The sequence below is a fragment of the Tasmannia lanceolata genome, unplaced genomic scaffold, assembly GCF_043159265.1.
Source record: "Tasmannia lanceolata isolate RefF3 unplaced genomic scaffold, GAP_Taslan_0.1 ptg000015l, whole genome shotgun sequence".
Lineage (NCBI taxonomy): Eukaryota > Viridiplantae > Streptophyta > Magnoliopsida > Canellales > Winteraceae > Tasmannia > Tasmannia lanceolata.
Genome location: NW_027518692.1, coordinates 44,174,310 through 44,201,944, shown reverse-complemented (window position 1 = coordinate 44,201,944; position 27,635 = coordinate 44,174,310). Strand labels below are relative to the sequence as shown.

At 36.1% G+C, this 27,635-nt stretch overlaps 1 protein-coding gene and 1 long non-coding RNA gene across 7 annotated transcripts; both read left to right on the top strand.

Moving 5' to 3' along the window:
* The first annotated feature begins 211 nt into the window (after positions 1-211).
* Positions 212-16,753, top strand: LOC143847475 (replication protein A 70 kDa DNA-binding subunit D-like). 6 transcript variants are annotated; one of them, XM_077356303.1, is made up of 12 exons: positions 212-499; positions 761-832; positions 14,473-14,740; positions 14,821-14,923; positions 14,988-15,112; positions 15,253-15,331; positions 15,419-15,548; positions 15,647-15,804; positions 15,875-15,989; positions 16,067-16,267; positions 16,390-16,450; positions 16,537-16,753. In XM_077356303.1, the coding sequence occupies exons 1-10, from the start codon at positions 356-358 to the stop codon at positions 16,262-16,264; spliced, it is 1,392 nt and encodes a 463-aa protein (XP_077212418.1). In that variant the 5' UTR covers positions 212-355; the 3' UTR covers positions 16,265-16,267; positions 16,390-16,450; positions 16,537-16,753. The 6 variants fall into 6 exon arrangements, with proteins under 6 accessions (XP_077212418.1, XP_077212417.1, XP_077212416.1 ...); XM_077356302.1 differs by having other exon boundaries at positions 213-499; positions 14,985-15,112; positions 16,067-16,273; XM_077356301.1 differs by having other exon boundaries at positions 214-499; positions 14,985-15,112.
* A 6,192-nt stretch (positions 16,754-22,945) lies between these two features.
* LOC143846369 (uncharacterized) lies at positions 22,946-27,170 on the top strand. Its single transcript, XR_013234753.1, has 3 exons — positions 22,946-23,764; positions 24,481-24,658; positions 26,810-27,170. It is a non-coding gene; the product is annotated as an uncharacterized LOC143846369 (long non-coding RNA).
* The last annotated feature ends 465 nt before the right edge of the window (positions 27,171-27,635 follow it).

Here is a 27,635-nt window from a genome sequence, read left to right as displayed (position 1 = left end):
CCTCCGTATATGTCCAAAAAACTCACGTGAGGCAAATTTGTTGATTGTTTGCCCTTCATATGCCCTTCATATTTCCATTTGTATCCCTTAATGTTATACCCCTTAATCTCCTTTTATAAACTATATACTGCACACAGGAATTCTGCCAATTTCACAAGGGCATCTAAGTCATTTGATTCATAGGTATATCCGCCATAATCGAAGAAGAAGAAACGACCAGGTATCTTCATCTACCTCTCCTCCCCTCCTTTTGGGCAAAAAAAATGCCGCGTGGGCTTCTCTGCACAGTCTTCATCTACCTCTCCTCCATTTTTTCCTAAAATACCCTATCTCTCTCGACACTTGCTTCTTCCAAATGTACACTTGCTTCAATCGATCCTCCTTTTGGGCAAAAAAAATGCCGCGTGGGCTTCTCTGCATATGGGGCTTCATGCAGGACGTTTCCCTTCTGAGTGAATCTCCTTTCAAGCAAGAAACCCTGGTCAAGCAAGAAACCATGGTATGTAATTTCTATTTATATTAAATCGTCCAAAACCATTCTCTTCTACCTGCACTTCTCATCTCCTTCATTTCTTCTGCAGATTTAGGTAAAGTCTGGTTTTATTTTTTTATTTGCTTATTTTGAAAGCAGAAACCAAGGTTTTAAATTTCGGTAATTTGGGATTTTTATTGGCCGTTAGGTTGTTGTAATTTCTGGAAGAAATGCCCATTGGGTTGGATTGTTTTGGTAAACTTGTTTTTAATGGTTGCTTCTTACCAGCTTCCAAAGATTCTGGAGTTAGTTGGGCTTGGATACACTGGTTGGTTTGTCTTTCGATACCTTCTCTTCAAGGTAATAGAAATGTCTGCCAATGCTTTAACTCTTTCAATCTAAAGAAAAAGAAAATAAAAATCATTGATTGACTCCCAAGCATGCCAAAATTGAAACCAACCTGAACTAATTTTACTTAATCACAAACCATTTATTTCTAACATAGAACATCTGTTTTATCAGTCGAGCGTGAAGAACTATCGACAGATATTGAATCATTGAAGAAATGACCAATTTTAGGGCATGCAAATGTAGTTACACTTGCTTTTAGTATGTATTTCATGTTGGCTCTCACAATTGTTCAACTTTTTAATTTTTTGAACATACTTTCTTAATAAAAATAATAAATATTGTTAATCCACTGAATAAATTTATTTCCTTTTATTTTCGTTGTAGTTACAGAAAGCTTTAGAGAGATCTCTGATTCCTTTTTTTTGAAAATCCATCAAAACTACTTGTTCAATGTGCCTCTACGAGGTACTTGACTTTCAATTTTGTTTTTGGCTCGATAAAGAGCTTGAATTTGAATTTTGGTTTGGTGCATATCCTTTCAGTACTTCCTTTATTCATGTAGGCCGTTAACAGTTCCTTGATTATGATGTAGCTTTGCACCATTACAAATCATGATATGTGCTTACCCATTTTGAATTGTTCTTCTAATACATAAGGATTATGTGAAGTAGCATAACAGATGGAACCTATAATACTCAGAAACACAATGCATTTTTACTAATATTAAATCCGAGATGAACCTCTCTGTTTGTACATTATATATGGTGTCTTGAATCCATTAGTTAGACTCGATCATGTGTTCTCTACAAAAAATCTCAAGGAATTTGAATTGAACACAGTCACAATGCAGCTATAGTAGGTTCTGTTATGGAGTCCCTGTTCCTTGTGGTCCACATATAGATTGCTAAAAGTTCCTACTTTTTTTAACACGAAAAAAAAGATAAAATGAACCAACCTTATTCAATTTTTACCTTCAATTTATGATGATATCCCTGTAAATTAACCATAATCATATTATTCTCCTCTAAATTGTGGAAAGAAAATAAATTCAAGAAAAACCTTTTTGCAAGAAATGTTTTTCTTACAATCCAAACAGGGCGAAGAGTTTTTAATGCAGAAACTGGGAGATCAACATTCAGAACTATGAACTAACGAATCCCTTTTGAATTCAAAGACATACGTTTCCAGGTTGCACAAGTTGTTTCCAAATAACAGAGATATAGAGTCTGGTTGGTTTGTCTTTCGATACCTTCTCTTCAAGGTAATAGAAATGTCTGCCAATGCTTTAACTCTTTCAATCTAAAGAAAAAGAAAATAAAAATCATTGATTGACTCCCAAGCATGCCAAAATTGAAACCAACCTGAACTAATTTTACTTAATCACAAACCATTTATTTCTAACATAGAACATCTGTTTTATCAGTCGAGCGTGAAGAACTATCGACAGATATTGAATCATTGAAGAAATGACCAATTTTAGGGCATGCAAATGTAGTTACACTTGCTTTTAGTATGTATTTCATGTTGGCTCTCACAATTGTTCAACTTTTTAATTTTTTGAACATACTTTCTTAATAAAAATAATAAATATTGTTAATCCACTGAATAAATTTATTTCCTTTTATTTTCGTTGTAGTTACAGAAAGCTTTAGAGAGATCTCTGATTCCTTTTTTTTGAAAATCCATCAAAACTACTTGTTCAATGTGCCTCTACGAGGTACTTGACTTTCAATTTTGTTTTTGGCTCGATAAAGAGCTTGAATTTGAATTTTGGTTTGGTGCATATCCTTTCAGTACTTCCTTTATTCATGTAGGCCGTTAACAGTTCCTTGATTATGATGTAGCTTTGCACCATTACAAATCATGATATGTGCTTACCCATTTTGAATTGTTCTTCTAATACATAAGGATTATGTGAAGTAGCATAACAGATGGAACCTATAATACTCAGAAACACAATGCATTTTTACTAATATTAAATCCGAGATGAACCTCTCTGTTTGTACATTATATATGGTGTCTTGAATCCATTAGTTAGACTCGATCATGTGTTCTCTACAAAAAATCTCAAGGAATTTGAATTGAACACAGTCACAATGCAGCTATAGTAGGTTCTGTTATGGAGTCCCTGTTCCTTGTGGTCCACATATAGATTGCTAAAAGTTCCTACTTTTTTTAACACGAAAAAAAAGATAAAATGAACCAACCTTATTCAATTTTTACCTTCAATTTATGATGATATCCCTGTAAATTAACCATAATCATATTATTCTCCTCTAAATTGTGGAAAGAAAATAAATTCAAGAAAAACCTTTTTGCAAGAAATGTTTTTCTTACAATCCAAACAGGGCGAAGAGTTTTTAATGCAGAAACTGGGAGATCAACATTCAGAACTATGAACTAACGAATCCCTTTTGAATTCAAAGACATACGTTTCCAGGTTGCACAAGTTGTTTCCAAATAACAGAGATATAGAGTGCTATTGAATGAAAATTTAGATAGTCAGTTACAGGGAGGAATAGGAGGTTTTTTTCACAATTCTGATGAAATCCCACAAATTTCTGTAGCTCCCTGAGCAAAGCAATAGCTTGAGATGTTGAAGACTCGTTGGGTGAATCTCAAGCTCCTTCCTTGAATTCTTGAAAATCTGTTGAAAATTCAATAGTAAATACAGTCTAAAGAAGGAACCCCCATGTCATGGCAACAAGTAATGGATTCACACCCTTGTAGGTTTTGCTATTAGAATAGGTACTGATCATGGCAAGTTCTTCACAGATGTGATAGATCTCTTCAAGAAGACCACTCAAGGATAGCTTTGGCCGCAGATCTAAGATGATTCAAGCTCAAATTATGCTCCTTAGTCACCCTTTTCTTGAGTTTGGAAGCATGCTCAACTTTGCTGTCAACCTCCTTGGGTGTCTATTTTCTTACTGGAAAGCTACCAATCCTGCTCCAAAACTCCTTGCATCTTTTAGATCTGAGTATAGAGAAGACTCAGAGATGGAGTTAGCCTCAAGGTCTGCTAGGTTTTGTAAGCTGAATTTTCAGCTTTTATCTTCCTAATCTGCTTTTTCATCTTCTTGTTATTAAGTATCTATACACCATCTCCAGCACTCATTGAAAATGTACATATGAATTGAGTATTCTCTTACAAAAAAGATATGGTGAGGAGCTATGCTTACCAAAATTTGATAGAGCCTATCTTATTGGACTAACTTCTCCATTTAGAAAAATACCAACAATAGGAACCACTCTCAGCCCTCCATGAAAGAATGAAATGCCTTGGGAGACATTAAATGAACTCTCTTTGTAGTGGGCTGACTTGAAACCACATATCAGTCCAAAAATCAATATGCAAGTGGGAGTCATTGGTTTGAGTAAATTGATCAAATGTAAAGAAAGAATAAAGGAAAGATTAAACTTCCTTCCAGATGTGGTACTCTATGGGAAGGCACCTAATCCGTCGTCACATTCTTGAAGAGCAAATAAACGAAAGGAAGAAAAAGTCTACATGGATCGCAATTACTAATTCTATAAATGGTTTGGGTTTTTAAACATACGCCTTTCATCTGAGACTCGTCGTACCTACTTTTTCCTAAGACAATGGTTCAGAAATATTGTTTAGAAATATTGTTCAAATAGAAATTGAATTAACATCAGTGTCACCCACATTGCAGTTTCAATGGTGCGCATTAAGCAGACAGCTAGAAAAACATGTACAGGAAGTGCTCGGATGACTGCCGTGCAGTATAGAACATGGTTGTTAGGACAGTCAGATGAAGAGAATCCAGAGGAGGTGGAAGAAGAAGAGCCAGAAGATGAGGAAGAAGAGGAGCCAAAGGAGGTCGAAGAAGAAGAGCCAGAGGAGGTCGAAGAAGACGAGCCGGAGGAGGTCCAAGAAGACGAGCCAATGGAGGAAGTAGAAGAAGAGGAGCCAATGGAGGAAGTAGAAGAAGAGGAGCCCATCTCTCTTTCCTTAGAATACTATAGGGAGGTAATAAGTGGGCTCGACACTGTCATCTTAGAGGATGGGAACTTACAGGATGTTAAAAAAGAAGAAACCCTTGATTCAGAAGATGAGGTGACAAGTGTGTTGAGGCCTCCAACACGCCTACCATTGGTTCCAGGCGAAGTTGTGGATGACAACTTCGATATTGTAGATGCTCAATAGATGTTCTAGATAGTCCCCCGTTTTTTTTAATGGAAGGAACAATCTTTTTGTCTTTTTGAATTTCTTCCACTTTTACAAGTCCACGATGTACTCCCTCTTATGTTGTTTAAGGTGGTTACTTTTTGGACGTTTATGTAAGGGTAGCTTGGAAGATAAAAACACTAAAATAGCTTAAGTAATCGGACGGAAGCGGTGACATTTACCCAATAATTAGGGAATCTAAGGTTGATAAAAATTACACATGGCAGGATAGAGGGCATTTTTAAATTTTTACTGTAACCTGTTGTCAATAATGTGTATACGGAGGACCAAGATGGAGAGAATTGATAAAAGGCAGAGTAAATCCTGAACAGAAAATTCTTCCCAAAACCCACACATAAGCATGTAGAAAACCCTCCTAATTGTAGCCAAACGGGGAGCAGAACCAATGCAAACAGCAAGGGAACAGAAAAGTCTACCAATGCTTTAACTCTTTCAATCTAAAGAAAAAGAAAAGAAAAATCATTGATTGACTCCCAAGCATGCCAAAATTGAAACCAACATGAAAATTTTACTTAATCACAAACCATTTATTTCTAACATAGAACATCTGTTTTATCAGTCGAGCGGGAAGAACTATCGACAAATATTGAATCATTGAAGAAATGACCAATTTTAGGGCATGCAAATGTAGTTACACTTGCTTTTAGTATGTATTTCATGTTGGCTCTCACAATTGTTCAACTTTTTAATTTTTTGAACATACTTTCTTAATAAAAATAATAAATATTGTTAATCCACTGAATAAATTTATTTCCTTTTATTTTCGTTGTAGTTACAGAAAGCTTTAGAGAGATCTCTGATTCCTTTTTTTGAAAATCCATCAAAACTACTTGTTCAATGTGCCTCTACGAGGTACTTGACTTTCAATTTTGTTTTTGGCTCGATAAAGAGCTTGAATTTGAATTTTGGTTTGGTGCATATCCTTTCAGTACTTCCTTTATTCATGTAGGCCGTTAACAGTTCCTTGATTATGATGTAGCTTTGCACCATTACAAATCATGATATGTGCTTACCCATTTTGAATTGTTCTTCTAATACATAAGGATTATGTGAAGTAGCATAACAGATGGAACCTATAATACTCAGAAACACAATGCATTTTTACTAATATTAAATCCGAGATGAACCTCTCTGCTTGTACATTATATATGGTGTCTTGAATCCATTTGTTAGACTCGATCATGTGTTCTCTACAAAAAATCTCAAGGAATTTGAATTGAACACAGTCACAATGCAGCTATAGTAGGTTCTGTTATGGAGTCCCTGTTCCTTGTGGTTCACATATAGATTGCTAAAAGTTCCTACTTTTTTTAACACGAAAAAAAAGATAAAATGAACCAACCTTATTCAATTTTTACCTTCAATTTATGATGATATCCCTGTAAATTAACCATAATCATATTATTCTCCTCTAAATTGTCCTTTTTGCAAGAAATGTTTTTCTTACAATCCAAACAGGGCGAAGAGTCTTTAATGCAGAACCCACACATAAGCCTCTAGAAAACCCTCAGTAACAAAGAAAAAAATGAGGAGAGATATTTTAAGACCGAGTCTGAGTTGGAACTCGCGAGAATCGGATCGTCCGAGTCGGAATCGGTGATAATTTGGGCGAGATCGGAGGAGAAATCTGAGCGACTACCGACATGGAAGACATTTTTGTATGGAGGCACCGGTCGCTAACAATCTCTGTACACACAAAACACAGAGACTGCTTTCACACCTCTTCTTGATTCTTGTTGGGTTAGGCAAGGTACTATTTTATAACTAATTTTTCTTAGGGCTGTGATAAATCGACCTCTTAGTATCTTAAGTCGACCCTATCTCTCTCTCTCTCTAAGCACTGCTCTATACGGGGTCGATTTAAGATATACGGGAGTCAATTTATCACTGCCCTTTTTCTTATTAATAAAATTTAAGGTGCCGTCCTGGTTTCCTAGATGAATTTTGGGCACAAGAAAGTATTCAAGTTCTATGCTCCAATGGTTAGAACAGAGATTTTTTTTTTGTTCTCGAGCTTTGCCAAGCAAAAAGTTATACATGAGCACACGCTTTAGAAATGAATGCATTGGAGAAGGTGTTACCCGTTTTAGGATCATTCCATGTGTGCTTTTGGGGTGTCTCCTTGTTTGTTTATTTCCACCTAACAAAGGCCAAAACTGCATGAAATTAGATAATTGGAAAGTACTTCTGATGCTTGTCAATTCCACCTCATGTTTCACTCTCCACCATACACTTGGCAATGATGAATAGCTATTGAGCCATTGATCTTGCGAACCAATATCTGGATGAGCTATATCTTAAGGACTCTCAAACATTATAACCGAGCAGAGGTAAAACTGATTTCAGGGAAGGTGGTACATGGAACAGAGGGGAGTTATCGATTGTAATTAATGTTACATTCAATGCATTTTGAAGTGAGATGTGATTTTATCGGAGGAGTGAACATGATGCCTCGGGAGCGCAACAAAGATGACAGGCATCGTGAATGATTTGGACGAGATGATATTTGGTAAGAAAATAAGTTCATCTGAAAGACATGATACGAAGAAGCAGCAACAAAAGGATGATCTCCTCTCCCTTTGCGTTTCTAAACATGCCCAATGTTCAAGGACAAAAGCCTTTGGTGTTTTATATTAGGCCTTGCAGGTGAAGACTTTCAAGATGAGCTGCAGAACAGATATTGCAAATTGTTGTTGATGTTGCAAATTGTTCCTCCAAACAAATTGATGAGCTGCAGAACAGATACAGCAATGGCATTTCTGAAAGAGCTTGAGAGAATTTTCCCTCCGTCAAGCTCTCCCTTGGAGCCCAATTATGTATACTTGATGTAGGCCATTTTTTTTAAAACGGATCAAACCTGGAAGGAGAAGAAAAAACTAAAAAATAGTCCTATTTCTTGCTTGTAAGAAACAAGATGCCTCTTCTAGGAATATCATGGATAAAGGCATAGAGCAAATACGCACTTTAGAGTTATGATAAAGAGAGAATAGAATCTACATGCATTATAGAGAATTACAAGTTATCACAATTAATGCTCTTGACAAGGGCAGCTGGAGTCTCGAGAACTCCCCTAGGAGGGGTCGTCTTCAACCTCTCACCCAAACAAGGTTCTAGGAAAAGGTCCAAAGTTGGCATGGGGGGTGATGGTTTAGAAATTTCAGGAAAGGGGTTAAGCAAAGAGGGACTACTCCTGTTTTTTTTTTTTTACGTTTTTGCTTCTGATTTTCTGAAGTAGATTTAGGAGTAGGGATTTTCTTTTGACCTGAAGAGGTCTCCTATAATTCTCTCATGGCAAGCATTGCATCAAGAGGTTTGATGGATTGTCTTTGAGGATCGGGAGGTTTGGAAGAGCCCATCCAGTTCACGAGGGTTCGAACTGAACTGAAACACACATATGTGCTCTGAGCTGAACAAGGCAGAACAAATGTGCACTGAACTGTGTGTTACCACTTGAACTGAACAGACCTTGGGAGAAAATAGGACTAACTTCTGAAGCAAAACTTGAACAGAAATGGACAGAATCGCCTAAAGAAAAATAAAAACCAGGGAATGAAGAATCTAAAGTAATAAAAAACCAGGGTAGCTAACCCATCTCGTCCAACAGCTGAAGAAGAACAGATTCTCTTGGTTTGACCTTAGACAACCCAAACATCTCTCTGAAGTCATGAGTCACCCTCTAAGCTCTATAAACATGGGCAAACCAAGAGGCATATTGTGAAACCACACAAAGTTTTTCTGTTCGAGAGTATCAAAGATTGTCTGGTCCTTGAGACACATGGGCCTTGCAATGAAAATTTTACAATGGTTGAAGAATTCTACTTGGCAAACAAAGAAAAATCTTGGAAATCAGAACATACGAATCAAAAGAAAAATAATTCAGACAAAAGAAAACGATCTCATAGATTTAGATTTCTATCAAGAGATTATATATAGTGTAAGCCCTTATAGTCCCTTATCTTTCAAATAAAAACATGGTGTCTTCTATGTTGTCAAATATGTTTGGAGATTTACGCAAGCAAAGGTAGTCTTCATGGAATTAGAGGAGTACTCTACAACACCGAATTCTTCCTTCTGCATAATATAGTTTGGATGGTTTGAGAATGGCGATTTTGGCTTGAATTAGGTGTTTCTGTCATTTACTTAACTGTCATATTCTTCTTCTTTTTTCTGAAGTATATTCATCATGCTCTGATTGCCTGTTACACATTGCTTACTCATGCAAATTTGTTTATTTATAGCAGCTATCTCCGTGTATTTAATTTACTGACTGAGATAATAACACCTCACTTAAAGACAATGTTTGTTTGATACTTTATAATTAAAAAAAAGCGCTATGGAGACTTATATTTTAAATGTATCCACCTTTTTTGTTTTATCAAAGAATTTTATTATGTTAAATTTGTTGCTAAGTTATAATTACAGAAAACAATATGACAAAAGATTTTGGAAAGAAGCTATCTTCTCATGAAGAAACATCTACTGAGAGGTTATATCGTTGCAATAAACAACGTGAGAGATATGCAAACTTGTCACATGAAAAAAAGGAAGAGTTGCGAGCAAAAAAGAGAGATGCATATAGAAGAAAGAAAAGCCTAGATGAGGGAAACCAAAATGTACTGACAGGTTCGCATCTACATATATAAACTATGTACAACCCTTGTTCTTGCTCATACTTCATATATGACATAACAATATGATGAAATAAAAGTACGACTAATTTATACCTAAACGATTTCAGAATTCGTCACCCTACACACGCTACAACAAGATATCGATTGTGCTTATTGTAAAGCTAAGCGATTCCGAGGTGAGCCCCCAACATTGTGTTGTCAGAATGGAAAGGTCATCTTACATGTTAATGAGATACCGGACGAGCTCTATCAATTGTATACTGGAGAAGGAAGAGACTGTAAAGATTTTCAAAAGCTTATTCGCGGTTATAATAGTATTTTTTCCTTCACTTCAATGGGTGTACAAGTGGATAATAATACTACAAATTTGAAAAAAGGTGCATATACTTTCAAGATTCATGGGCAATTACACCACTACATTCCTTCATTGGTGCCAACTGACGGCTGTGCAAAATTTCTACAGTTATATTTTTATGATACAGAACACGAAAGCAATAATCGTTTGCGTCATATACCTGATCTTTCTCTGGAAATTGTTGATAAACTTATATCAATTTTAGAAATGAACCCTTATTCCCAATTTCTAAGGAGTCTAAGACATCATGAGTCTTTAGAAGACTGCAGCATCATCATAAGGAAAGATTGTGGTATAGATCAACGGGTGTATAATGCTCCTACTGCATCACAAGTCGCCGCGATATGGGTCGAAGGAACTCACAATGAAGGCCTACGGACAAGGGATATTATTGTTCAGTCACAGTCTGGTCATTCTTATAAAATTCAATCCTACTTCGGGTGTTATGATCCATTGCAATACCCATTACTATTCCCACGTGGAGAAACAGGCTGGCATAAAGGGATAAGGAGATCCAATCAATTGAAAATCAACAATAGTATATCAAGTGTCCCTCGTGAGAATATTGCAGAATTCGAGACATTATTATGCCATGAAAATGGTAAATATATGTTTAATAGTTTTTCAGGTTCGAACTATTATTCTTTAGAAAATTATAAATTCTAATCCTGTGTGGAAAATCATTACGCAGCATCAACCAGTAGAAGCGACAACACAAAAGATGTTACTTGCCGAGAATATTATGCTTTTATGTTCCAGATGAGAGATAGTAATAAATGGAATGTTATCCATAGTGGCCGATTATTTCAGCAATATGCAGTTGATATGTACGTAAAAGTAGAGACAGGACGGTTAAATTTTTTTTACACACATCAAACTACCATTCGTGCAGATTTGTATCAAGGTATTGTGGACAGTGTTGCCTCCGGGGAGACGCATGGGTGCAAAGTAGGGAAGAGAATAGTGTTACCAGCATCGTTTATTGGAGGTCCTCGAGATATGAGACGCAGGTATTTGGACTCAATGGCTTTGGTGCAACGCTACGGTAAACCTGATCTTTTTTTGACAATGACGTGTAATCCAGAATGGGAAGAGATAGTGTTGCAATTAAAACCAATAGAACAAGCTTACAATAGACCTGATCTGACAGCAAGAATATTTCGAGGAAAACTCGAAGATCTCAAGAAACAATTATTCGAGAAAAATATTTTTGGTCGTATAGTAGCTCATGTTCATGTTATTGAATTCCAAAAGAGAGGATTGCCACATGCTCATTTATTACTTGTAATGGAAAAAGGAAGTAAAATGTTAAATCCTGATGAGTATAATACAATTGTGTGCGCCGAACTCCCAGATGAAGATAATGAACCTATATTGTTTGAAAGGGTTACCAAACACATGATGCATGGCCCGTGTGGAAATTTGAGAACAACTTCGCCATGTATGGTAGATGGCCACTGCAAATTTCACTATCCACGGTCATTCTCTGAGACAACCACACAGGCAAAAGACGGTTACGCTACTTATCGTAGAAGATGTAATGGTCGCCAAGTGCATATCCGAAATAGATACTTGGATAATCGATGGGTTGTCCCATATAATCCTTATCTGCTTGGTCGGTATAACTGCCACATAAATGTTGAAATCTGTTCCAGTATCAAAGCAGTTAAATATTTGTATAAATACATATACAAGGGACATGATAGAGTTGCAATGCAGGTCATGCAAGCTGATGTGGAAACTACGGTTGATGAAATACAGTGTTTCCAAAATGCTCGATGGGTATCCCCCCCTGAAGCTATTTGGAGAATATATGGGTTTGATTTATGTAAGATCTATCCGTCAGTGATAAATTTACAGCTTCATTTGCCGAACCAACAATTTGTTACTTACTGGGAAAATCAGAAGTTGCCGCAACTTCTACAACAGGAGCATGTTACTCGTACTATGTTGACGGAATATTTTAATATGAATATTGTAGATGTAGACGCTAGAAAATATCTTTATCGTGAGTTCCCTGAATATTATGTTTGGAATGAAACAGGTCGTTTCTGGACCAGAAGAAAAAACCAAAAAGCTATTGGACGGATACGGGCTGCAAATCCATCTGAGGGTGATACTTATTACCTAAGGCTGCTACTAAATCACATTCGTGGGGCTACATCTTTTACTTGCTTGTTGATAGTAAACGAGAATTTATGCACAACATTTAGGGAGGCAGCACAAAAAAATGGGCTTCTCGAGGACGACACTGACATTTTTTCTTGTTTGCAAGAGGCATCAACTTTTGCGATGCCATCATCCCTACGAAGATTATTTGCTACAATTTTGGTCTTTTGTGAACCAAACAATGTCAGATTATTGTGGGATGCAATATTACCTCATATGGCCGAAGATTTGAGAATCATTCCAGAGAATTGTACCAGCATAAAGGCTTCCTATGTATTAAATGAACTAGATCCCATCCTCAAAAGTATGGGAAAGTCGTTAAAAAATTATGATTTGCCGAAACCATCAAGAAAATGCATTTCAGATGCTGCATTGTTGAAAGAAATCCTTGAAGAAAAATCTATTATAACTCCTCCTGAAGATGTGGAGGGCATTTCACAGTTGAATGTTGAGCAAGAATGTGCCTTTCAAATAATAATGAAGCGTATCAATGATGGTAAGCATGGGATTTTTTTTATTGATGGGCCTGGTGGAACAGGCAAAACATTTTTATATAGAGCATTGCTTGCCAAAATTAGAGCATCAGGTCGCATTGCTATTGCCACAGCTACATCTGGTGTTGCAGCTTCTATTATTCCAGGTGGTCGTACTGCACATTCACGATTCAAAATACCAATTGATGTTAAAGTCGATACCGTATGTGGGATTCCTAAACAGAGTAGTACGGCAAGATTATTGGCAGCAGCTGCCATAATTATATGGGATGAGGCACCTATGTCTAAGAAATATGCAGTCGAGGCATTAGATCGTGCGCTTCAAGATATTATGGAATCGTTGTTACCATTCGGTGGTAAAGTTATTGTCTTCGGAGGCGATTTCCGACAAGTTCTTCCGGTTGTACCACGAGCCACACGAGAAGAAACAATTAATTCAAGTTTGGTGAGATCTTATTTATGGAAGGAAATGGAAATTTTACTACTCACCAAAAATATGCGTGCAAAAAATGATTCTGAATTCAGTGATTACTTATTACGAATAGGTAACGGTGATGAAGATACAATTTCTGGTAATCTTGTCCAAATTCCAGTTGACATGTTGATCGAGTACGAAGATAACGTAGATAATAAGAAGAAATTGATTGACATCATTTTTCCAGATTTGGATAGGCAGATATTGGGTAGTGATTACCTTGCAGAAAGAGGTATATTGACCACAAAGAATGAGTATGTTGATGATTTGAATAAAAATATTATTGGAAACTGTAGAGGTGATGCAGTTACATACTACAGTTATGATACTGCTGTGGATGATACACATACTTATTACCCAGAAGAATTTCTCAACTCACTTACTCCAAATGGATTGCCTCCACACAAATTGGAATTGAAAACATATTGTCCAATTATGTTATTGAGGAACTTAGATCCAAAGAATGGACTCTGCAATGGTACGAAGTTAGCATGCTTAAGCTTTAAGCCGAATGTGATATTTGCTGAAATTTCTTCTGGAAACCACAAGGGAACAAAGGTCTTGCTGCCCAGGATACCTTTATGTCCAGCTGAAGATGAAACTTATCCTTTTCGATTTAAACGAAAACAGTTTCCTATACGGCTTGCATTTGCAATGACGATCAACAAAGCTCAGGGCCAAACCATTCACCATGTCGGAGTATACTTACCAGAGCCAGTTTTTTCTCATGGCCAGCTGTATGTCGCGTTATCTAGAGGCGTATCAAAGCATACAACTAAAGTGTTGGTAAAGCCAACAAAAGACGTATCAAGACTATCCACATATACTAAAAATATTGTTTACAAAGAAATATTTTATAAATGATGTGTATGTGGAAGCAATAGAGTTATTCTTTCTCGTGGTTGATATATTACGTATTACAAGGTAAATTTTCTCCCCACACATATTTCATGTATTTTATTTATATTATAAGTGTATTAATTTGGAAGAAACTACTAATGTGATACAGATAGATATTGAATATGGATAAGGACAAAAGCAATCGTCTTGCTGATCAGGACTCTGTAGCAAGCTTGATTCCTGGGGACTTCAAATGGACTTTAAAATGCTCTGTGTTACATAAAGCACATATTCGATTCTTTAACACTGAAAAAGGATATGGATCTGTCATGAATATAACTTTAATGGATGAGAAGGTATAAAAAGTAATAAGGTGCTATTATTCTACAATTTTTTATATTGTTGTTATCACTAAACAAATGATTTCTGATTTCTGTATACTTACGTTCTCTCTACTGGTATTTTTTTTAAGCGTACACAAATCCGAGCTGCATTGTTCACCGAAGCTATAAATTTATTTGCCGACAAGCTACATATAGGGCGGACATATTATATTTCAAATGCTTTGGTGAAAATGTCAAATGCTCCTTACAATTCTGGGTCTGGTAAGGAAATCATTTTCAACAAGCACACCATTGTAAGAGAAGCTGAAAGTGAACAACAAATTACTGAGACAGTCAACTATAAGTTTGTACCCTTGAAGATGGCTGAGCAATATCTTGGAACGAACAATTATATAGGTGAGCATATTCATAGATATTTAATAGGATATTATTTAAATAAATTATTTGACATATGCTTCGATGTTTTATTTCTACAGACATCATTGTAATTGTGGTCAGCATGGGTCCACCATTAAATACAACTCGGAAGAGAGATGGGACAACAACTACTCGACGACAACTTCAGATCATTGACTCAGGGTATGTATGTCATTATTTATATTAATCTCACCAAATATATTAATCTCTCTAATCATTGTAGAAGCACATTGCCTATGCAATTAACGTTATGGGGAGGATTGGCAACTGAGGAAGGAGAAATTATAGCTGAGAAAGTAGATGAAAATCCAGTTGTAATTATGACGTCTATTAAGGTTCAACAATTTCAAGGTAAATATTATGTATGTCCTATATGTGTGTCTGTGTGTGTTTGTATTTGTCATTGCATTTTTATCCATATTTAAGCTTATATTTATGACTATATCAAATAGCTTTATTTTTTAGACTTATCTTCTTCATTTGAAATATAGGAACATCCTTTTGCACAACTGGAGATACAATCATACAGATAGATTCAGAAATACAAGAAGCTAAAGTCTTAAAAGAATGGTAATATTATTTATTCATTTTTAAATATTGCTTAAATTTGAAGAAAAAAACTTTAAACACTATAACTAACTCTATATTCTCTAACAGGGCAAGCACTCATCCGCTATTAGTTGAGATGCACAAAGAACAACAAAAAAGTCAGATACCATCGATACGTAGGGCTTCTACTCCAACCAACATCAATGCAATTATTAATGGTACACTGCTTGATAAACAGGTATTACAATATACTTTACAATGTCAGTATTACCGTGTATGAAAATTATGATTCAAAATCAGCATTTTAGGCTATAAGCTGTTGTCTCATTACTTCAGGTCCAACTCTACAAAGTACACGCCTGGATTATTGAAATCAACAATAGACAAGATCCATGGTATCCAGCATGCACGGTTTGCAAAAAGAAATTGGAAAAATTTATTAATGCAGAAAAATGTGAACATTGTTTTGCAAAAAAGTTTGAGGTTACTGATCGGTAGGTAGCGTTTACCCTTTATTAGAATTTGAAAATATAATTATTTTGCTCACAAAATTTCTTTCAACAGATATTTACTGAGGATAAAGATTGGAGATAAAACTGGGACATTTTGGATAAGTGTATTTGATAAACAGGTGGAAAAAATATTAGGCTGTGAAGCATATGAGCTGAAAAAAATGAAGGTGAACTTTATATAACTTGCCATTAATTATTTTTTTTAAATATTATTTTTAAATACTCTGTCTCCTTGTTAATTTAGGAAACAGACAGTATCAACTTCATTAATCGTGTAGAGAAATGCTTGTGGACGTCATATGCTTTTACCATAAAGATTTCGGAAAGACAAGTTAAGGATGAATCTTCACGGCAATACACGTGTGTTGACATTGAAGAAATAGATGATGAAGAGTGGAAAAAGCCTCCAGCAGAAATAGCTGCACTTCTGCCAGATAACTAGATTGTATTAGTTTGTAGCTCATCCATTTCTTTTTGCAAATCATTAAAACTTCAACTCTTTCATATTATTTTTTGGCAATATTCACTCCTACAATTGATTTATCATTTTCAAATGATGGATTCCAGGGTATCAAAGTTGAAATGAACTCAATGGCACATGAAGATTACGAATCTTTTTTGATGGAAAGTAACTTTTTGTCCCTAATTCTTATTATTTGTCTTTAAGTTCTTATTTGTACAAATCATTTATTATTTTCAACTAATTTATTTCAGGATATGCAAAATTAGGTGGAGGCAAAGGAGGATGACGAACTTACAAGTGTTTTTTGATATAATCAAACTTTTTCTCCAGAACAAACGATGACTTAAATTTGCATATTTTAAAAATTGAACTCTGTTTGTATGTAAATATGGTTGCTTTAAATACGGTCTATATGTAAATATGGTTGCTTTGAATATGGTTTATATGTAAATATGGTTGTTTTGAATATGGTTTATATGTAAATATGGTTGCTTTGAATATAATAACCTCAAAAAAATGGTTGTATGTGGCTGCAATGGCTGTCCAATTTTACAACCTACATTTTTGTGCAGATCAAGGAGAAAAAAATGATGTATAAGAGGTACAAGCTTGTAACATGTGTGTTATATATATGCATTTTCAACAAACATGCATGTAGTCAATTAGTTATTCTTTCTGCTAGGCCGCTTAGGCCCATATCTCAGTTTCACCGTGTGTTGCTTTGCAACTGCTAGATTGTGTTGGAACAAAAAAAAACACTTCTGTCTTTTGCTTTATTTTTTTAATTTATTTTGAAGCTATGTTTTGCAGATGGAAGAAGAGAAGGCAGTGAAACAAATGAGAGGGACAATGGTGCCCCATGCAACACCCATTTCAAACTTCGCCAATCAATTCCTTCCACTGGGCAAGACGTGCAGCTGGGTGGGTTGGTTATATAATCTTATATGTGCATTCCTTCTTCTAACCTTTTGGTATGTATGGCCCCCTAACTATAGGTCAGGTCCAACGGACGAGAAACTCAATTCCGCATTGTTCCAGTGTCTGTCCAGCACTTTCCGTTGCTCTCATCAACCCTTATCTCTAGCAGTTGATGTTGTTTGTTGTATGTTGCTAGCTTAAAGTAAAGTTGTGGACTCAACCTTGCTGATTATGTGACTCAAGACAATTGATCTGCTAAAACTGTAGGTTTAGTGATCCATATTTTGTCTATTTTGAGTTTTGGATCTCCCTCTCTCATGGGTTCCAAGTTAGCTTCAAGGAAATAGACTTATTGGGAAGATCCACCATGTTGCTTGTCTAATCTTAGCTGAATTTCCATTTCCCCTTTCCAAACTTTCCTAATGACATTGGTCTTAAATTTCTGTTATTTTCACTTCATAATCTCCTCCTAGGTAATTTTGTAAGTTGTTTCCTACCTAACATAATGATTGTAATTTAGCAACATCTTATGAATGTATCTATCTATCATAATGATTGTAATGTAACAACATCTTATGAATGTATCTATCTATCATAATGATTGTAATGCTTGAACTCAATTGTGTTTTTTAACCATGATATTGCATCCTCAACATTTCTATACAGAGAGAAATATGGTAAGAAGCACATGGCAATGAAGTGGTACATTGTGGGTCCAATGAAATCAGAAGAATAATATACTTGTACTCTCATGTTTTTTTAAAATGGTATTATACTTAAGGTCTTGGGTCAAACGTGCAACGCACGTGCACTTTTCCTAGTAGAAAAAATACCAGACCGAGCAAAGTCAGGTCATTTCATCAATTCGAATGGAATTCAACTTAAATCCAAAACAAATCGAATGAAACCTCTACATATTGATTTAGCAGTATGCCATCAACCCATATGATTCTAGAAGCCTTTAGTTTCCTCATAATCAGCTTCAATTTGTACACACATTTACATGTGACCTGGTTCACATCCTTAGACTTACGAACAAGATCCCAAGTCTCATTTTTTACAAGTGCATTTATCTCTTCATCCATAGTAACATTCAATTCTTTGATTCCTTCTTCTTCATCAAAGCAAGAAGGCTCATTACCATCAAATATATCGGAAAAATAATAATAATAAGTGTTAACCATGTTTTCATCCGGATACCGCGTCGGCTTGAAAATCTTTCTTTTTGATCTTCTAAGATGTGATGCACTACACTCATCTTCATTATTTTCTTCATTTCGCTTATCTTCTTGTTCATGACATGCAATATCACTCCCTCTTTCATCATGTTCCACCGTCGGCAAAGAAGAAGACCCAGATTCCATTGGAGCATTTGGTGTCACCAGCAAATTCATAGTTACTTGAGGCTCAACCTTAAAATAAGGTTGTGATCACCAACACCCATACCATTTGTGAAACCACCATCCAAACCATAATAGGAAGAGACTTCATCAAACACATCATCTCTTATGACAATGGACTTTTGAGTTGTAGGATCCATGCACTTTCAACCTATCTTCCTTTCATCATACATAATGAAAATACACTTCGTTGCCTTAGCATCTAACATGGTTCTCCTTTCTTCTAGCACATGCACATAGCAAATTGAACAAAATACCTTGAAGTTATTAACACTATGCTTCACCCCAAACATCAACTCATAAGGAGAATTCATATTAATCGGGCTAAGAGGCATTCTATTAATCACATAAGTTGCGCATGTCATATCTTCCGCCCATAAGGCCTTGGGTAAATTCTCTGCATACAACCAATTTTTGCAAGTTTCCACAAGATGTCTAATATTCCTCTCCCCCACTCCATGTTGTTGAGGCGTATAGGTACAAGTGAGATCCCTTTGGATACCTGATCATGACAAAATGTAGAAAATTCATCCAAAGTAAACTCTCCGCCATTGTCGGTTCTCAGCTGGTTGATCCTCTTATGAAGTACACCTTCAACGGTCTTCCTAAAATATATAAACTTAGATAATGCATCAAATTTTTTCCTTATTAAATACACCCATGTGAATCTAGTAAAATCATCAACAAATAACATATGGAGGAAGCCGGAAAATGAAGGTGTCCTAAAAGGTCTTGTTACATCACTATGGATAAGCTCCAATGGGGCCTTGCACCTTAAAAGGGACTTGTCAAGTGCAAGACGACGTGCCTTACCATATTGACAACCCTCACACACCTTTCCATTATCAAAGGAATTCAAATTTCGTAGCTCATTTACTAGATTCTTAATCACCGTGACCTTCAACTTGTCAATACTAATATAACCCAATTTAGCATGCCAAATTGAAGCGCCATCATTTGAACTCATTTTATCAACATATAAAGTCAAAGTCGATAAAACAAATAGATCTTTAACCTTTTACCGGCATGGACAACAACCGCCTTTAAGCTTGAAATATTCCAAAGAAATTTTGCCTCCTTAGGCATGAATAAAACATAATGGCCCGCATCCACCACATATGCCACCGAGAAAAGGTTATTCTTCATGCCGGGAGCATGAAACACACTCTTAAGTATAATATGATCATCATTCGCTCCACCAATGGTAATGACCCTATCTTTCTCTACCAGATATATAGTGTTGTCCGCCGTGATGATAGCATCATTGTCTTCATATTTTCGAAACTTTAAGAACTTCGATTCATCACCGGTAAGATGATGCCCACAACCAGAATCGACAATCCAATCATCCACAAAATTAATGGATAAGAAGACAGCCATCGTAGTAGTCTCCGTAAAAAAAAATCTTTTCCCAAACTTCTTTATGTTTTGGATCAACTTTTTTGGCTATATTGCTATCCTTCAAGTTCATACGGCAAATTTTTTTTTGTGCCCAAGTTTGCCACATCGATAGCACTTGATACCCTTTTGATTTCCATCATCCATACTGAATCTTCATCTCCACCTTTACATGAAGCACTCTTCTTTTCCTTATATTAGTTGAAAGGCTTCTTGTTGCTTGAAAACAATGTTTCTTCTTCACTCATGAATGTTGAATAACCCGGCATTTGTCCAGTCAAAGATTCTTGTAAAGCAAGAAGATTCTTAAACTCCACAACAAATGGTTAGCCATCCCATCCTTGAATCGATGTAACATAAGGAATATACTTTCTTTTCAAGCCACGAATAATATGCGGCTTCATTCGTGCCTCCGAAATAAGCTCTTCCGAATCCAATAGAAAAATCTTTGAACAAAAATTCATATTCTTAAAAAAAAATTGAGAAATAGAGAGACTACCTAGTGTAGTATTTACCAACACCTTTTCTAACATTTGTAGACGAGCCATATTTTTCTCGTTGCACAATCCATAGGGTACTCCAAATCTTAGTCGCCGATTTACACCCAATGATGTGCTCAAACAAGTCATGCGAAATAGACCTCTTCAAAAGAAATTTGGCCTTGGCATTCACCATCCTCCACGCCTTCAATACATTGGCATTTTCTTATGTATCTTCCAGAGCCACATTGGCATTACCACAAACAATTTCCAATAAATCTTCTCTGCTAAATAAGACCCCATGTCTCCAAATCTTGTAGTTTGATTGATTTAGTGACTCAATGCCGAGTCCAATAATCTTCCACTCATATCCATCTCCGGAGCACCGATTGGACTTCTTCACCAAGAAAATCTTGACAAGCACCAACTACCACCTTTGTAGCTCTGATACCATATAGAGAAAAAAGGATTTCACAAAATCGAAAATACACTTCTCAAATGGGGAAACCGAAGTTTATACTAGCCCAAGATCAACAACCAAAGTAGAAGAAAAGCAATCACCAACAAGATGTATTCCAATATATGATGGAAGAAATACTACAAGATAAAGAACAATAAAAAGGAAGAAAGCTTCAACACATGGAGAAAATATGGGGTAAGTTGTTTCTTTCCTTCAACATAAGCTTGCACATAAGAGAGCTTCAATGGAGGACTTGCTAGCTAGTGGGAAATCTCTACAAAATGGAGTTAATGAGATTAGGCTTGGTCTAATAGGAAACATGAAGTAAATGGCTTAGGTAAGTGGTAGTGGGTATGAGAAAATGGTGACTTTAATGCTTAGGGAAGTGGTGATGGGTTATAGTTCCAAGTCGATTTTGAATTTGAAATACGTGGGCAGTGGAACAAGATGGAGCACACATGTGCAAGCTAGGCAAAATGACCTACATGCCCATGGACACAAAAAAAAAAAAAAACAATTTTGTCCTCACTACATCTCTCAAAAAAATAAAATAATAAAGCTACCCAAAAAATACACTTTAAAAATTTAACACTGCCAATTGGATCTCCGCCTACACTATCACTTAACTGCACATCATTCATATCACACTTTATAATGATAAAGTGGGTGCTGGTGGACCCGACCCAATCATGTTTTACGGTGTACAAGATTGCTGTCGAGTTGCCCACACCAAAAGCTTGAAAAAAATATAAAACTATAAAAACATAGTCCACCATGGCATCTCTTAAATAAAGCTTAGCAAGTTCAATGGTTTAACCTAGTAATTGTTCGCTTCAAGGTGTAAGGCATGAACGACCGTTTGTTAAACAGTATTTGCACATGAAAGTATAAATAAATGATTGTAAATGTAAGAAGAGGAAAGTGTTCCTGAGCTATAGCTTAGATAAGCTTATATGGCTATAGCTCAAAAACACATGGCCCCACATTTTTTGGGGGATCCTTAGCATTCATTTGGAAGGCCCTTCCAGAGATAGGGTGTGTACCAAAAATCAACCTTGTATGATCATCCTAACCCAATCAAAGGTGGAGGGGAAAATGGATAGCCAACGTGTGTCCATGTTTCTGCCCATTTTTTCCCTCCACAAATGGCAGGGTTAGGATGATCCTTGATGGCTGATTTTTGGTACGCACACCTTCCAAATGAATGCTTTGGATCCCCCAAAAAATATGGGGCACATATGGTTTTGAGCTATAGCTCAGATCAGCTTATCTAGAACACTTTCCTCATGTAAGAAAATGTATAAGTTATAATGATTGAAATATTAATTTGAAATTTTATTAATAAAAGTGAAAAAAGAGAAGCTTGTTGTAAGTTAAGCTTTCAAATCTTCTTAATTTCATATATTTTTCCTCAATAAACTAAGGCCGTTATGCAAAAGAAAAAAAAAATGTAGCCACAACTAACATAAGTATACATTTTCTCTGTTCATCTATAAGAAATAGAAACCAATTATAGGATAAAACCATGGATGAAAACTCAATCCCATCATAAGCACCACACTTAGTGTCAACTATCAACTAATACAGTTTCCTTCAGTTTAAATTCTGTATTCAAGTCTTGTTGTAATTAGTACTATATTAGCATTTAGTACTAAGAAAATTTTCTTTAATTCCTCTGTAGTTGTCAACTGAACCTCGAATATTTTGTCAATTTGAATTACATTCAAAAGGAAGAGCCAAGGTAAGCGAAAGCCCATCTTCTTCACTGGACGTGTTGGTGCTGGAATCCAACATAAAGCTGAGATGAAGAGAGTCAGCCACCAACATTATATAATGTATGTGCGTAAATTATATTATTTTTCAGAAAGTATAGTGGGGTCCACTTTCTTAGGATGATCCAAACCGTTCATTTGATGTGCCACAATGTAAATAAGCCGTACCCCATAAATCATCTACATGGGATGATACTCACCCTCCAATCTGAAGAGGTTTCAATAATCAAACAGAGAAGATTTATGCAGCCTGTCTGGCCTATCTACGTTGTGCCCAATAAATGGAAGGTTTGGATCATCCTAAAAAGGTGGGCCCACTGTTACTGGCTACTCATTATTTGGTAGGCCTCTGTCCCACATCATAACAATCCTTGGGATATTGATAACAGACAAGAAATAGAGATAGGATTTTGCAGGACTCTTTCAGAAGAACTCCCAATATTCTATGTGGCACTCTCTTTCAAAACAACAGAAATCATAAAACCTCAAAATCCATGTCCACAAACCCTCCCCAATCTTACAGGATCAATTTGTCCCATCAGGGTTTTAATTACATCCTTTAATTCATTTCGTAGTACGACATCAAACCCTTATAACTTCAACAAATACTCCCGCAGACCTTTGAATCTTACAGGATCAATTTGTTCCATCAGGATTTTAATGACATCACTACTGTCGCCTACCACTCCAAGCTCCTTCATATTCAATTTTGTTAGGCCGTGCCTTATCCCAAATACTGCTGCGGCCATTTCACATCCCGTACAATCATCAATTAAAGGCGAAGATCAGGGAAGCCCAAAGTTGTTTCTGATAACCCTTTCCCATGTAGGCGAGCCCTTGTTCACTGCCCTTGTTGTTACGACTTTCGATGTATGAGCCATCGGAATTCAATTGATAAATTCACTGAGGGCCCGTTTGGATACCTCATGCAAAAGAAGAAGAGCTTTAGTGCAAATTGGGATGACTTGAGTGACTCATCCGAAAAAGACTCAAGTGGAGATGAAAGATCAAACTATGTGTGTTATATGACAAGCGATCCTTTACAACTCAATGTAAGTCAAATTTTAGATTCTTTTCTTCATAATAGTGATAGTGATAATGAAAATGATGATGATAATGAAAAACCTACCATAGAAGAGTTAATAGAAACTTGTCAGGAAGTTGAGGAAGCACTGCTCCTTGAAATTTCCAAAAGTCAAAAATTAAAAAGGTCTCTTGAAAAGGTAACCAAAGACTTTGGAAACTTAAAGAGTGAACTTGATGCGCAAAGTTCCTTAAATGATAAACTAGTTATGGAAAACACATTGCTTAGTGGAAAATGTGAAAATCTTAGTTGTAAATATGACCATTTGAAAGAGGAAAATAATAAACTTTATATTGATATTGAGAAGCTATGTTTTGAGAACAAGAGATTAAATAATGACTATGATAATCTTGTTCTTAAACACTCATGTGAAAAGAACAAACTTGATGAGATCTTGGAAAGCAAGATTTCTTTTGGAAAACGTGGTCACGATTACCAAGATTCCTAAAAGAAGGTTGCTTACAAAAACAAGTTTGTTAAGTCCAATGCTTCATTTGCTAGCTTTAGATCCTATACTCCTACATGTCACTATTGTGGATTGCTTGGACATTATAACTATGTATGTAGATTTAGAAGATCCTCTCACTATATTTGGGTGAAGAAGGACTAGTCTTGTGATACTAACAATGAAGGACCCAACATGGTTTGGGTACCTAAAACCAAGACTTAAATTTTGTTTCGTAGGGGTGCCTGAGCTCAAGATCCACAACGGACAAATGGCATTTGGACAGTGGATGCTCAAGGCACATGACAGGAGACCCCACCAAATTCTCAAGCATTGTCATGGGAGATAAAGGAAGTGCAGGAGATAAAGGAAGTGTCACATTTGGAGACAATGACAAAGAGAAAATCACAGGTGAAGGTACTATTAAATTTAAAGGCCTTAGTATTAAAAATGTATTTCTTGTTGAAGGTCTTTATTTAAACTTGCTTAGTATTAGTCAACTATGTGATGTTGATTGTGAAGTGTTATTTAAAAATAACAAATGCATAGTTAAGAAAGAAAATGAGAACAAGGTCAAGTTTATTACGGCTAGAGATAGAAGTCTATATTGATTGGCCCTAGAAGAGCTTGATGACCAAGAAGTGAAATGTCTTCTACCTTGGAAGACAATTCATGGATTTGGCACAAAAGGCTAGGCCATGGTAATATGGACCTCATGTCTAGGCTTGCTTCTAAGGAGATAGTTAAAGGTCTACCTAAGTTTAAATATGAAAACAATCTTGTATGTAGAGGTTGTCAACTAGGTAAACAACATAAAGACTCATTTAAACCCAAGAATATCATCTCTACTTCTGGACCATTACAATTGTTGCATATGGATTTGTTTGGACCTATGAAGACTTGTAGTCTTAATGGAAGCAGATATGTTTTAGTCATTGTGGATGATTATTCTAGATATAAATGGGTTTCTTTTCTTGCATCTAAAGATGAAGCTTTTGAAAATTTTTGTGTTCGGAGGTTATCCAAATATACATAGGTTATCCAATTTTTACTGAGGTCATCAATTTATAAACAAGGGCTATCCAATTCTATACTGAGGTTATCAATTTATACCATACCAACTTCTTCAGAACACACCAACAAAATCAAAGGAAACTAAATAACTTTTTAGAATACACCAAAAAAGTAAGATTTTCTATGGTAAACTGGAGTTATCAATTATCTACACAGGCTATCAAGAATTTCTCAAGTCCCAAGAATGCTAAAAAATCCAAAAATCAGTTATTAGTTGTAAAATAGGTTTCAGATCATAAGAAAAACAATATTTCAACATATACATGGGGGTTATCCAATATTTAGAGGGGGTATCAAGTCTAAACGGGGGATTTTCAATGGTACCCACCATCCGTCTTCCCGGGAAAGTAGCCGGAAAAACCAGTGACAAAAAAAACTGAAAAAAAAAACTCTCACTTACCTATTTACGCCGGGAGACTAAACGCCGGAAGGAAGAGGACGGTGAGGGTGATGGCGGCGGCGAAGGTAGATGAAAAAGCAAAGGTTTTGGAGGAATAAGAAAACGAGGGTTTCCAAACAGCGGGACCACCACGATTCTCCGGCCGCTCTTGGGTTTCAGAGGAAGAAGAAAACGAGGGTTTGCAAACGGTGAAAAAAAAATGACTGAAGTAAAAAGTAAGTCTCGCCTGTTTTTTATTTTCAAACGTGAGGGCATTTCAGTCTTTTTTCCGGGCGGGAATTAAATATCAACACCACTTCGACATGTTGGAATTGGGTGACTTCAAATGGACATTTCCCTATTTTTCCGACATCACTTGGAAATTTTTCCTAAAATAAATAAGCAAGCAAAAGTATGGCTAGAGCCCACCAATTAGATGATCCAAACCACTCAAATTTTTTAGGCTCAATTAAATAAGAATGCTACCCAAATGTAATTCGTATTTGACTAATAAAACCATCTAATCTATGGAGATTTCCCCGGTTGATATGCGCTAAGTCCCTTTTTACTTTCAAACCAATGAATGAAAAGTAGGGCGGGCTGCAAATTGGTGGGGTAAATGATTAGAGTTTTACCCGATTCACATCAACCCGACCTGAGAAAACCATGGGCCGGATTTAGGAATCTAGGGTCTTTAAACAAATAAACCGACCCTATGCGAGATAGCTTCTAGTTTAGGGTTCTGGAAACCCCGAACTGCCCAGCCCGAGTTGCAACTCTAATGAATAGGACATGCCTTTTGATCCTGCTAAAATAGCACAAACAACACCAACAGGTTTCATATTGAAACCCATGAATCTCATAATAACAACTTGAAGTTTATAAAACCAACACAGATGGTACAATATTATGTCAGGCTGTAAATTTCTTATCTCCTGCGAGCCTACAAGGATGCGACAAGTTGGACGGTGTAAATGAACAGAGCCCAAAACAAAATGAGAATGATGATATTCAAGAATTACATCAATTTAAATTTTGTATGCAAGTCATGTTGAAATTAATTAGTACTGTATTAGCATTTAGTACTAAGAAAATTTTCTTTAATTCCTCTGTAGTTGCCAACTGAACCTCTAATATTTTGTCAATTTGAATTACATTCAAACGGAAGCGCCCAAGGTAAGGGAAAGCCCATTTCCTTCACCGGACGTGTTGGTGCTGGAATCCAACATAAAGCTGAGATGAAGAGAGTCAGCGATCTCAATGTTGTAGTTGCTATAATAATCTCTTTGAGCATGTGCTTTGTGAGAGTCCTCATTGTTGTAGTTGCAATAATCTTCTCTTTGACAGTCAGCATTGTGATGATCAATGATCTTGGATTTTGAATGAGCCGGTGTGTCCTCTATTGAAGTCTGTTTATAATATAAGAATGAAGAGAAAATGTAAGCCAAAAAGTTTGATGAGTAAAAGTAATTATGAGATTGTTCACCACGGGGATAGAAATCCTTGGATAATAATTAAGCTGTTTGTTGGATTGGTTATCTAGCTTGAATAAGTTATATGAGTCTAGCAATGAATAAAATAAACCCTGGTTTGCTATCCCAAATGGTCAACAATCTCATTAAGTATTATAGGAAAGTTCATGGGTAAACTTCTTTTGACAAAAATTCGTTTCAGATCAAATGGCTAGGATTGTGTCCAAGGGGCTCTGACCATCTATGCAGGGCCCAGTGCATGGACGGCCTACATAATTAACAACAAGATGTGCTCATTTAATGTGGGCCTTTCGTATGGAGGGTCACCTTAAACTTCAAGGATTTATGGCCCCTTTGCTGCTTTGCATACCTCTAAATTTATTTGTATATAATTTATATGCAAACTAGTTGTGAAGTTAAATATTATTATTTGCAAGTAGATGGTTATAATAGTTATCTTCCAAAGAGC

What these genes read in the sequence shown, in the direction of transcription:
- LOC143847475 (XM_077356302.1), top strand. Translation starts at nt 356, where the DNA reads ATGTACACTTGCTTCAATCGATCCTCCTTTTGGGCAAAAAAAATGCCG. An exon ending in TGGTCAAGCAAGAAACCATG is followed by an intron (nt 500 to 760) that starts GTATGTAATTTC and finishes GCTTCTTACCAG; the next exon opens with CTTCCAAAGATTCTGGAGTT. An exon ending in GTACACTGCTTGATAAACAG is followed by an intron (nt 15,549 to 15,646) that starts GTATTACAATAT and finishes TCATTACTTCAG; the next exon opens with GTCCAACTCTACAAAGTACA.